General features: G+C 33.6%; 1 protein-coding gene across 16 annotated transcripts in view; it reads right to left on the minus strand.

The window, feature by feature from the left end:
* The window catches only part of LOC143230363 (degenerin-like protein unc-105), a 98,856-nt gene that overhangs the window by 20,556 nt on the left and 64,461 nt on the right, over positions 1–13,839 (minus strand). For 14 of the 16 annotated variants that reach the window (XM_076463811.1, XM_076463813.1, XM_076463821.1 and 11 more), the window contains 5 exons: positions 13,697–13,812; positions 13,386–13,546; positions 13,024–13,128; positions 10,042–10,162; positions 5,999–6,071 (listed from right to left, as the gene is read on the minus strand). In XM_076463811.1, the coding sequence (XP_076319926.1) occupies positions 5,999–6,071; positions 10,042–10,162; positions 13,024–13,128; positions 13,386–13,546; positions 13,697–13,781 (545 nt within the window). In that variant the 5' untranslated portion in view covers positions 13,782–13,812. The remainder of the gene's footprint in view (positions 1–5,998; positions 6,072–10,041; positions 10,163–13,023; positions 13,129–13,385; positions 13,547–13,696; positions 13,813–13,839) is intronic. The other 2 variants (XM_076463823.1, XM_076463824.1) reach the window with 1 other exon arrangement.

The following is a 13,839-nucleotide window of genomic DNA, read 5'->3' on the forward strand; positions in this document are numbered from 1 at the left end:
CACATATTATGCTCTTTTTATCGCATTTCTGCTGTTTGTTTCTTTTATATAGCTGGTAATCTGTTGCGGTATAGTAGGTCAGTATCATCCCCTAGATTCTCAAACTTTCTGGTCTCAGGAGCCCTTTACATTCCTAAAACTTATTTAGGATCCCCAAAGAACTTTTGTATATGTAGGTTATATCTACCGATATTTACCGTATTAGAAATTAAAACAGAAAATTTTTAAATATTTATTAATTCATTTAAAAATAACAATAATAAACCCATTACATGTTAAAAATAACATACTTTTTTATGAAAATAAATATATTTTACAAAACAAAAAAAATTTTAGTGAGAAGAATGACATTGTTTTACACTTTCGCAAATTTCTTTAATGTCTGGCTTAATAGAAGAGAGCTGGATTCTTGTATCTGCTTCTGCATTCAATCTGTTGCGATATGTTATTTTGGTTGAAGCATATAAAGAATATCCGGCCTCATACAGGTATGTAGTTGGAAAAAGGAGGAGTATTTTAACAGCTCTTTTAGATAATTTTGATATTCTTCTTTGATACTACACCAGAACTCAACAAGTGGTAGTTTCTCAAAGGTTAGTTGCAATGTGGAATCTGAAACCATATCAACCAACCTCTCGTACTCTGTTACATTAAAATCCATTGGTCTATCCTGCACTTTAAATGGATCTTTTACCCATGTATGATTTTGTAACACCATACATTGGTCATTTGGAAAATATTGGTTCACTGAGTTATGCAGATATTCCAAATGTTGACAAATTTCATTACACAACATCAAAAAATCACATTCGTTAATATCACCACCGATCTCGTCAAAAAAGTCTTTAAGTTCTGGGAAACTCTCAGGTGGCGGATACAAGTTGTCCAAAATTCTAATTTTCACTTAAAGGCTTGAATTTTACCTTTGGTAACAAATACTGTCAGTTGTTTTCCTTGAAGTGACAGACTCACTTTCTTCATTTTCGAGAAAATGTCTGCCAAATACCCAAGCCGGAATAACCATAGTTTGACTGTCAGTCATTCTTTCAGGTAAAAATGGTGTTCTATGAAAAAAGCGGCTAGTTGAGCTCGCAATTCAAACAATCGCACAAGTGCTATTCCCAGAGACAGCAATCGCACTTCGGTATGCAGCAGTAATGCTTTATGCAAACTTCCCATTTCGTCACACAAAATATTAAAAAGAAGTGTACTCAAGATTTAATAAAGTTAATATTTATTACTGCTTCATCAAGAACATTCTTAAGTGAAACTGACTTTTTTTTTTTTATTACAGGTGCGTGGCGTTAAAGAATACAATGATTGCTAGTAGGGCCTGGCATGGCTTAGCGCGTTAAGGCGTGCGCTTCGTAATCTGAGGGTCGCGGGTTCGCGCCCGAGTCGTGCCAAACATGCTCGCCCTCCCAGCCGTGTGGGCGTTATAATGTGACGGTCAATCCCACTATTCGTTGGTAAAAGAGTAGCCCAAGAGTTGGCGGTGGGTGGTGATGACTAGGTGCCTTCCCTCTAGTCTTACACTGCTAAATTAGGGACGGCTAGCACAGATAGCCCTCAAGTAGCTTTGTGCGAAATTCCAAAAACAACAACAACAATGATTGCTAGTACAGTTTGGTGCCACTGCTTTGATTCGGGCTAAGGCGCCAACAGCTTACCCACTATTGCTTTTGCACCATCAGTGTAAATGTCAAAATGAACCATGAAATTCAAAAACGTTATTCAACGCATTGAATATTTCAGCACCAGTCGTGTTTGTTGGCAGGAATATACATAAAAGGTCTTCTTCGATGGTTAGTTGGTGCGGATACCGGAAGAATGCAAGCAAAATAGAAAGTCCAGCCATGACTGTAGATTCGTCCATTTGTAAGGCAAAAGTACAATTCTGCAAACGAGATATTAACTCAGTCTTCATGTTTGCAAGTAAATCATTAATTCGACGAATTACTGTATCGCTTGAAAGTGGCACTGCCATGTCTTTCGTTAGTGACTTTTCATCCAGCTTTCAACAATGTCAAGTGTACAAGGCTATTTTGTGCACTTCTCCAGCCAATGCAGCACGATTACTTGCCCTGTAAGATGCTTCAGTGGCTTTTTCATTTCTAGTTTGAAAAGCTGGAACAAATAAGTTTTGGCTTTTAAAGAGCTGCTCAAGTCTACGTTTAAAATATTCACTTCCTTTTTCTTTAAACTCTGAATGACTGGTCTCTAAATGACGCCGCAACTTAGCTGGTACCATAATACTATTTGAAAATATTCTGTTGCATAAGACACAATAAGGTAACTCACTGACATCTATGAAGTCGAGGGAAAGATAGCTTTCGTCATGTTTTCACTTCTCATTTACAGTTTCGCCCAATGGATTGATAGTCACATTATAACGCCCACACGGCTGAAAGGGCGAGCATGTTTGGTGCGACCAGGATTCGAACCCGCGAACATCGGATTACATGGCCTTAACACACTTGGCCCAGTCGGGCCAAGAACTCTCTGATATGTGAGTTTCATCTTTTCAGCAACTTTGGACGTAGACGGTACAGCTGTGGGTTGAGAAAACTAGTCTTCCAATCTCACTTTTTTAAGCCAACGATACCATTCTTAAATATAAGAAAAATATTCGAAAATAGATTTCTTTTATTTTAGGATAAAATATAGTTAAATTATAAAATAATGAAAGTTTTAGATAAAATTTAGAAAAGTTTCAAATTTTTTTTTTAAATATTATTGAATAATAAGACAACAAAGTGCACTTACTTCTCAAACGATTGTTTGTTTGTTTGTTTTAGAAATTCGCACAAAGCTACTCGAGGGCTATCTGTGCTAGCCGTCCCTAATTAAGCAGTGTAAGACTAGAGGGAAGGCAGCTAGTCATCACCACCCACCGCCAACTCTTGGGTTACTCTTTTACCAACGAATAGTGGGATTGATCGTCACATATAACGCTCCACGGCTGAAAGGGCGAGCGTGTTTGGTGCGACGGGAATTCCGAACCCGCGACCCTCAGATTACGAGTCGCACGCCTTAACACACTTGGCCATGCCGACCCTTCTCAAACGATTAAACAATTGTTTGCTGTCTGATTCCTCTCTGCACTTATATCTCTCCTTCCAAATTTTTTTATTAGAATGTTAGATTTCAATTTATTCAAGCTTTAGTATAATTTTTATACGTATTTATTTCTAGAATAGAAAAAAGTCCAAATTTATCGACCATACAGATTAAAATTCATTTAAATCCCAAATAAATTCAATAAAAGTTTGATATAGAATAATATCCCTCATATAGGCAAAAACAGAGAACGAAATATAAGAACTTGAGACACAACCTTCCTTCTCAAAAACTCAAAACGTACTAAGACGTTATTTGCCTTTTTCACTCTCAGTCTCTCACTCGGTTCAAAACATATAAAAAGGTTTCATTGAAGGAATTATATTATGAAAATAGTTTTGACCTCGCGTACCCCATAAAGGGTCTCGGGGTCCCACCAGGGGATGTCGCACCACACTTTGAGAAACGCTGCCCTGGAGCATCAAAGAACGTCACGAACCTCATCAAGAAAGATAGGCATATTATTGCAGAATTTTTAGACATCACAAGGAATACTCTTCCTTTCACTACAGCTGTCAGTATACGATACAATTAATGAGTTAACAAGTACAAACTGTTCGGTTGCAAGGAACCAGGAAGATATGTACATTTATATGCATCAAAATCTGAGAAGCCACATTCAACACGTTCTCTTTTTCTAAGTAAAATCAAGTCTGGTAAGGAAATAGGTCTTTGTTTGAGATTACTCTGATTCTTAAAATGAGGAAGGACTTGTTGGAGTGGTTTAAATCTATTAGCCAGTTCTTAAAGGATACTTTCAACATTATGTCTGTATTATTCTAGAAGAGTGGCACAACGTTCATCCTGTGGAAACAAACGTTACTGTTCAAAGAAAGAACCACCATTTTGAAAATGGGCTCCAGTCAGGTTAAAAGCTGAGCAGTTTACAACATTTGGCTAAAAACAAACATATAGCTGTTTGAAATTAGTTTCCCTTTCAAAATACGAAGGTATAAATAACTGTATAGGTTCTGACGACAAAATATATACCGTTGGTTTCTAACAGTTAGCTTTTAAGATGGTGACCAAATTGCTCATATAGTCCTCAGAATACCCCCAATAGTTTTCCATTTTGCGGATCATGATAAATAGAATTGGACAGGTAACTGTAGTATGAACTATAAAATTTACATAGCTAATCATACTGTTACAAATATTCTCGAGAACGCTTCACTTTTAGTCGTGTATACTATGTTTAGGGAAATCTTACTAAAATAATGTCAGTTTCAGACTTGAAATTTATTTAGCTAAAATATGTGATATATTCCGAAACATAAAAAAGTTGTTTTGTGTACATTTGTGCACAAATGGAAAGATAAATTCAGCCGTTTACCTTCTCATATGTAACTTTTACCAAAAGAAAAGAGAACTTGGTTATAAAACTATTTGTGGTACACAATGGTGAAGAATAAGCGTCGCTTATGTTGAGTTCTCTACTTCAAAGGAAATGCTTACAGTTCTTCGCTTCATCAAATATTTTTGTCTTTATTTGTTCGCACATATATTTACTAGCAGAGTAGACATACTTTCTTAGAATACGTTCTTCACAATGTTTTATATTTCAAGATACAGCGCTACCCAAGTAAGATATGAAAAAGAGTGGACGGAATGTCACAGCAATTCATGAAAGCACATCCTCACTCTTAGTGTCCTAATTGAGAGTAAATGTGATACAACAAGCCGTAACTATGACTGAAAGGCTACTGTAGAGCCTGCAGTACACATTTGCAGAACTGAGCAAAATCCAAAAGTCACCTTTGTCACCAACCAAACAATAGAATAATAATCGATCATAGTATTGTTCCTCACCTGGCAATAAATCCTTGTAATTGTTTCGCTCACAATAGGTGACACAACTGTAAAAGCTAGGTCTTGGAATAATTCTAAGAATAACTTAGTTATAACAATTAGTTTTGTGAAATAATTCTCTCGTGGACTAGCTACGACAGTCAAAATAGTAACAAATATTAGATTTAGTAGTTTCCGTTAATGGAAAGGGTTAGAAAAAATAACCTAGATGAGTATGTTTTACATGTCTAACTGGGCACACAAATTTGACTGCAAGTAGATATGGCACACTTAACGCAAATTTTCATACACAATAAATGTACATAAATCAGTAATACGATTGAAGTAAAACTCTATCTGTTACAAAAAAGTAATGCAAAAAAACAGCATACTTTCTAGCTTATTTTAATGGAAAACGCTTGTTACTGTAGTTCTATTCAAGGTTATCAAGCACGAGATTACAGAAAAAGCAAGAATATGAAAACAATGAAATATAAACATAGAACTGTAGTCGACACGAAAACGGAAGTTCCATCTAACGCCGCGTACTTTTCATTAAACGATCTTAAAATCAGTAACAACACATTTTAATACACCAGGTGAAAAACAACCAGGTAGGAACAACCGAGAAATCCTTGAAGAAGTAAAAACAGCCAAGCACTGGGTTTATTCATAATCAAAACGTTTCGTTAGGACTATGTTTTATTTCTTCCTCCTTTACGTTTGTTTTATTGAAATCACTTAATTCATTCTATTCAAATCTAGTTTCATTACTATAAGATTAAATCACAGATGTCAAATATAGCCAAATAAACTTGACCACAACTTCAGAAATACGATCAAACTCAGTTTGCCTATTGTTGCGTTACAAAACTGTAGAAATAAGATAATCTTCGATACAAATATCATTACATTACAAAACTGTAGAAATAAGATCAGTTTCGATAAAATTATCGTTACATTAGGTAAAGGTAAGATACAAGATTAGCTTCAACACGTGAACATTGTGACGTTGCGAAATTGTAAAATGTACAAATAGCAACAATGCAAAAGAACAGATGAAGTAACATTTAAAAATATAACTACTTACATGCATGGAACACTGCAGATGTCATAACAATGCTTCATTGCTTCCCTTTCTGCTTTTGTCATGTTTTCTTTATCTACAAATCATATACTATATAGTTGAGTGTTGTCAAATATAAAAGATAGTGATAAAAAGTAATTATAGCTATAAGTTATTGATACACTGGTATTATTTTCAAGTGTTCATTTTCACTGATTTGGCTCTAACCTAATTTAAAAGCATTAATCTTTAACTGTATTGGCTCTCAGCAAATGAAAAAATATCTATTATGATAATAATTAGCTGAAGTATCAGTTCCCTGGATGGAAGTTATGTAACTTCACGCTTAATGAAAAGTTATCTTAGAAATGGAATAGTTGCTTTCCTTGTATGAAAGTGTGAAAAAGCGCAAAAACGTCCATGAAAACTGCAAAACACGAACCGCAAGCATGTTTTTTTCTACTCATGGACTTAATAGACCTCCATACCAAATTTGGGAAGATCCATCCACACCCTGTGTTTGTTTGTTTTTTGAAATTCGCACAAAGCTACTTGAGGGCTATCTGTGCTAGCCGTCCCTAATTTAGTAGTGTAAGACTAGAGGAAAGGCAGCTAGTCATCACCACCTACCGCCCACTCTTGGGCTACTCTTTTACCAACGAATAGTGGGACTGACCATCATGGCTGGGAGGGCGAGCATGTTTGGCGCGACGGGGATGCAAACCTGCGACCCTCAGAGTACGAGTCGAACGCCTTAAAACGCTTGGCCATCCCGGGCCTCACAGCCTGTAAAATAGTTACATAGATACACAACAGACAATAGGCAGTGCCTTACATTTATATAGATTAATGTCCTGACCTAACAACAATGTACAATTTTACTGTATAGTTATTAAAAATGTAACGATACAGCAATACGATACGACTATCACATCGTCAAGCTGTAATAAATTTTACCGATACATTGTACGATACGATACGATTTATGTATCTTCACGAAATTTGAGAAGCTTTCAGTATATATAAGTCTTTTGAACAGAAAAAAATAAGAATTTCTAATAAAACATTTTTTATAAAAGTTAATGATTCAGTAAAGGAAAATGAGTATTGAATACTACATGGTCTTAATATATTTTGTCGAAAATATTACATGCATAGTAATATAACAAATTAATAATAATAAAATAGATGAACAAATACATATATTTTTCATTTTAATTCTCTTGCCAGGTGCCATTTAATTGATCAGACCTGATAATTTGGAAAACACTGTAAAGTGAAGTACATAAATAAGACAATGTTAGTGATATAGATAGTAAACTGGGGACAATATTGTCAAACTTTGTAACAAACCGTTGGTAAAATGTATCATATCAACTACAACGTACGCCCTTGTGCAAATTAATTAAAACAAGACGGAAAATTACGATTTTTTCCTTTTTTTTTTTAGTTTTATTTCTGAGAATCCAAAAATTACTAACAAATTAATACATGATATGACCGCCTTTATTTTTCAGAAAATCATTAATCCGCTTTGGCATCTAGTCCACGAGTTGACTGCAATCTTTACTAATTTTTGGATCGCGGTACCACACCTCAATTATGGCCTCAATTAGCTTATCTTTCGTAGTACAGTCTTTTCCCCAATGATCCCCACAAGTACAGCGGTATGTCTCCGGAATTACAACGCTAAAATCAGTGGTCGATTCCCCTTGGTAGGCTCAGCAGATAGCCCATGTGGCTTTGCTGAAAGAAAACACACACCTTTCCCCGAAGTCTTTCTTTACAAATCGCACAAAGATTTTCAATAGGATTTAAGTCCGGAGAGTTTCCAGACCAGTCCAGCACCTTTATTCGCGTTGTAGTCACAAAATTCTTCACAAGTTTCGATGTGTGGCACGGAGCCAGATCTTGCTGAAAAATGTCAGATCCATCTGGAAATCTCTTTTTCAATACTGAAACGACACTTCTCTACAAAACTTCGATGTACTGTGGTCCTCACATCATACTTCCTAAGATATGTAAGCCTCCGACGCCACAGCAGCTGAAAAAGCCGAAAAACATCTTATTCAAGGGATGTTTTACGAACTGATTGATGTGAGATTCTCGAAGTTTCTCACCTGGAGATCTGTGAACATGCAGACTTCTTTGACCCTGTACGAAGAAATGAGTCTCGTCACTGAATAACACCTTCCTTCATTGTTCTTGCGTCCAGTTCTTGTATTTTAGACCCCATTGATACCGTTTTTTCTTCATTGAGTTGATAAGAAGTTGTTTCTTGACTGGTCTCCTGTACTTAAATCAGAGAAGATATTTATACCTACCACTACAGCAAGGTTTTGTTTCTTTAGACTTACTTTCTGATTGCTCATTAGGTGACGTGTCCAAACACTCGTTTAGAACGTTCTTATAATTAGATGTTGCTCTCCGGACGTCGTTAATCTATGCTGAGCAGTATATTTTGCGTGTTACAGATATAAGTATGACATAAATTACCCCCTTTTTTTAGTTTGTTTTGTAAAATTGCTGGAAAAAACTGAATTAAATACAACAATTAATAAAAAAAAGTACTCCACTTAATTCAATTTGTTTAATGAACGCAAAGCTTCACAGTGGGCTAATTGCATTAAAACACAAAATAAAAAAGAATATTTTGAAATATAAAAAAGAAACTTTCAATGGTAAGAGAGAGAAGTTTCGATAATATACATATGGCGGGCAAAAATAAGTTTTTCTCATTTTGTTTTTGATTTTCCTTTATAAAACCAAACGACCAAAATAGAAAAAATATCCTCTATTTGCAAAACAAAAAGGGAAAAAATAAATAACTGACACAAAATTGGGATCCTGGCGGTCCAGTGGCAATTCTGAAGGCTTATAACTCTAAAAATTGTATTTTGAAACTTGTTGTGGGTGTGTGTATGTTTTTTTTTATAGAAAAGCCACATGAGGCTATCTGCTGAGCCCACCAAGGGGAATCGAACTCCTGATTTTAGTGTTATAAATCCGTAGACTTACCTCTGTATTAGCGGGGGAGCGTTTATTGCGGGCAAAGTGCGGATAACCTATTGTGTGACATTGTACTTAAAAAAATAGAAAATCGACAAGATGATTTCTAATTACCAATAAAATAGAAATATAATGCCTAATTATAAACAAAATAAGAAATATGATATCTGATTATAAACAAAATAAGAAATATGATATCTGATTATAAACAAAATAAGAAATATAAGGTCTGATAAACAGAATGGTGTAGGAATTTTGTTTATAAGATTATCAAAAGTTTTAATAAATATGTGTTAAAGTTTGAAGCTGTATTTCATTAATATCTTGGATTATGGTATAACACAAATAGTTCTCACACTTAAATGCATTAAGTTTGGTGAAATTGCAATTATCACCATCTTATCACCTAATAAAATAATTTTAATATATTCCTTTTAACAAGAAATATGCTTTTAACGTTGCATTCAAACATTTTACCATGAAATAATGGTAAATTTAATAAAATTTAATGGCAATGACTTTTAACTCAGTCTCTTTTTGAAAAAATCTCTGTTTACAAATGAATAAAATACAAATGCATTTCTGTATAAAAAGAAAATTGAAAGCTCTTAAACAGATTGGAATACCATAAAGAATAACCACTCCTAGTATCACGTATTAAACACGCGGATCTCTAAAAGCGAAACTTGAAATGTACTACTAAAGGTTAACATTTCAAACATTTTACAACTGACGCAAGTAACATAGCAATACATTAAAACATTTTGCTGACTGATTGCGGAATGCGATATTTCTGATACCTTCTGTTGTAGACACGCTAATGTTTGTATGAGACGCTTTGGAAACTTTATTTTGTTAGACTGTACAAATGAAGCTAAGTGCTCAGGCCCTGCAGTGAACCCTAAGCAATTGCGTGATGCTGCAAAATATAAAATAACTGGGTTAATTGCACTACTTTATTGTATATAAACATTTTATCAATAATATACATCAACCATGTATGAAATAATACACGTTATGAATGTTTTGTTTTGATTTTCCTCATAGAATAATCTTACCTTCTTCTGTGCTGTCGTAGTATGCGGAGCAGCATCGCTCTTGATAAAGAAACGATAGTGATTTACTGACACAGCCCATTCTATCAAGAAGAAACAGTCTTTGACATTCTTTCAAACATCTCTAAAGACGATATAAAATAATGAATTAGAAGTAGACAAAATATTGTAAATTGAAGGTTTGTATAAATATCCACAAAACAACAAGAACAATAATCAATTAGAAAGGTAGATTTCTGGTATTTGCAAACACTTATAGTTCTCATGTTATGAAGCTTTAGAAACAAATCTGTGTACTTAAGTTGTGTTTTGGTTTTTTAAATAAAAGTCGATATTTAAAATAACTTTTACGATACATACATGAACCACAAGATTTACTCTAGTATGGATCATGTTTTCTTTATTATGACTTTATCCGCTGGACGTAGTTAAACATGAAATATGATTAAAGAAAAGCAAAGATTTCTGCTAACGTTACAGTTACCTACCTAGTGGATCAACATAAGCGGGATAAAGCCAAATATCTTCTTATATAGCAGGCTGTCTGAGCACAAGTTCTCCTTACAGGAGTCAGATTAAGAATTTTTATTCTTAATCACCGGACACTCTTTTCTTAAAAGAGTCAAATTAAGGACCCTGAGGTGACAGACTACTTAGATACACTCTCTGTAAGTAAGGATCTTATTTTTAGAGAGCAAACTGTTTAGACTACTTTCTTTAAAGAAGTTAAACTAAGGATTTTGTTCTGAGGTAGCGGACTGTTTAGACACACTCTCATAACAGGAGCCAGACAAGAGATTTTGTTTAGTTATCAGTTTTACACGCTCTCCGTATAGGAGTCAGATTGTGGACTGTCAAAACATATCTGCTCACTAGCTATACCTGGATATATTCTTTAGTTTCTCCTTACCGAGTACTTAATGATTCATTGCCTTGCAGTTGGAGATAGAAAACATTGACGTAGATTACATATTACAAGAAATGTTTCCAAATTATATGTCAACTATATATAACAAAAAGGAGTTATTCTTACCAAATATACATTTCTTGTTTTCAAATTACTCTGTACGTACTTTATTTACTGTTAACAAGAATCAAAACACGAACGTGAAAATTGTATACAAATTTATGCTTCTTGTTACTAAGTTACCAATTATGTGTTAGAATATTTTTTGTACAAAAGCTGGTGACTATATGCTTGATAACAGTTTAGAAATGAAGAACAAACGCAGTGTTTAGTTTGACTTTTAATTCACAAGATAACTATCTCTACGCAATTAAAGAACAGTATTTGTGAAAGTACATTTAATTTATGGAAATACACATTTATACATATATATATTTATGTGGTTGAATTCAGGTATTTATGTTTCCGTTTGGTTTTTAATGGGGAAACGTTATTAAACATTAAAAGGTTTACAGTGCTATACTGTAAAAGATTTACTCGAGTTCGGATCATGTTTACTTTGTCATTTTAACTAACTATAATAAATATTGTTTATAATAAATAAGTATATTAGTAATTATAATTTATCTCAAACGAGTTTCCAATTTATTATGTTAAGTACTTTACATATTACTATTTCAAATAGCTTGAAATTTTAACTTATAAGTTAAGTGAGTGTCAATACGTATCAAATTTATATTTTCCAACAAGGTTTATACACATAATTTTCTTTCTTAATATACAATCAACAACATAATTTATAACAACAGTTATTACACATATTAGTTTATGTACAAGAGCTTTACAAACTAACAAACTATACTGAGTCTTTCATCTTGTCTGGAATTGAATCTTTTCTCGATATTCATGGAGAACGAATTAATTCTATGTTGATAAATAGGTACATTTCACTTATTCTTCACACGTGAGTTATTCACGATAACAATATCTAATGTTCTCATAATCCATTGAAGTTTGTAATGTCCGAAGTCTAAAAACGATCCTGATTAAATATATGTAGTTCTCTGATTAATAAGCGTTTGTCACAATTATAGCTTACGTAGTTTATAGTGTACTGATTGTAGCAACCAAAAATGTTATATTACTGTCTCTCGGTGCGTCTGTTTATATACTTTAAAGCGAGATTCTCAAAAGTTCAACAATATTCGAAGATACACTTGTGCTCTCGTAAAACAAATTTAGAAAACAAGTGGGTATTACTTAACAACTTACGTTACATGCATCAAACTAAAACAAATATCAATATTAAGATATATTTAATGTAAAAACTCGGGTAAAATATGTTTTGATCTCCTGTGTCATCAGTTTTACAGCATTCAAGATAAAATGGGCACAAATATAAATGTTTATTCGCCCAACATAGTGACATACAAAATACTGTAGATTTCCCAATTTTTAATCATTTTAGGGAGCCAGAGCTAAAATAAAACACAATTTTCGGGGTTTTGGTCATATATCCGGCCATATTTGACCAATATAGATGAAGTTGGGTAGAAAGATACAAATTTTCTTTCATCGACAAACAAAATTTTTCTATTTGTCCATTTTAGTAATTCTAGCAGTCAAACTCATAAAAAGTATATTTTTTTCCTACAATAAATCCTCATAATTTGCCCAATTTACATAAGATTTGATACAAATATAATTTTTTACAAGTCTCAGAGAGAGACAATTTTAAAATTTTTGTCTTTTTCTCAATTTTTCAAAGAGAAAAGTACCATTTATGGTTTTCGTAATATATATGTGTGCATAACAACGAAATTACGTGAAATGTGATACAAAGATACCTTCTTTTAAGTCTCAAGCAATTATTAGAAAGCTTTTTATTTCTTATGTTTTTAACGGGTTTTCTTCACCTGTGAAAACTGATCGTGTTGGTACTGCGTGGTGGAGACATGTTGCATTCACACGCGAATGATGACTTTGATTATATATTACCCTACTATGATAATGACATCATACACGATATAGTAATTTTTGTAACTGTACTGTAACCTTAAAACGTCTTTGAAAGTTACCTGTCTTGACATTCCTTTCACATAAGTGATATTTAATTTGATGGCGATTTCTTGAGCATGTGCACAACGCGTCTGGTATGGAGGTGGAAGCATGACAGTTGAAGTCTGAAAAAAATTGTAACATACGAATCGCTGAATAATAAAATTGGAATACCTGATATAATCCACATTTCGAATATGTAAGTATATATTAAGTTAAGTAAATAAACCACAACAAAAGGTTCCAATTTTGTTGTTAAAAACGGTGTTTGTATTGATGACGCTTGTAGAAAACGATTATTCGAATTATCGAATTTATTCTTGATTTCTCACAAAAAAAACTTTTAAAACAGACATTGAGTAAATATAACTCGAATACTTACTTGCTGGATCCCAATCTGATAAGAAGTTCCAGCCTTTAAATCGATACCTTCGCTTTCAGGATCTGGTAGGACATTAGGATCATGGACAACAACTCTCGCTCCCAAATCTCTGTCGTACACCAAATACTCTCGAGGTTCGACGTCCAAAGTGAATGAAATTTCTGTTTAGAAATTTATAAAATATGGAGAATAAATTTAGTTGTATTATAATAATTAGTTTCCATAGTCAAAACCCCTCAAAAGATTCTTCTACAAATCTAAGAGCTTCTTACTCGCTGTTTTTCTGGAGATATCTCATATTCAGTACCTACCTACAGGCTCTTCTAAGATCATCCGACTTGTGATTGGTTTTTTAGATGCTCCAGTTTCCCATTCTCCGTTGATTGTGTAACACATGTAGTACTTGGGGTCGGATAGTCTTGAAAATCTAATAATAGAGAAAAAAATTTTCAAA

This window comes from Tachypleus tridentatus, chromosome 10 (assembly GCF_004210375.1).
Source record: "Tachypleus tridentatus isolate NWPU-2018 chromosome 10, ASM421037v1, whole genome shotgun sequence".
Taxonomy (NCBI): domain Eukaryota; kingdom Metazoa; phylum Arthropoda; class Merostomata; order Xiphosura; family Limulidae; genus Tachypleus; species Tachypleus tridentatus.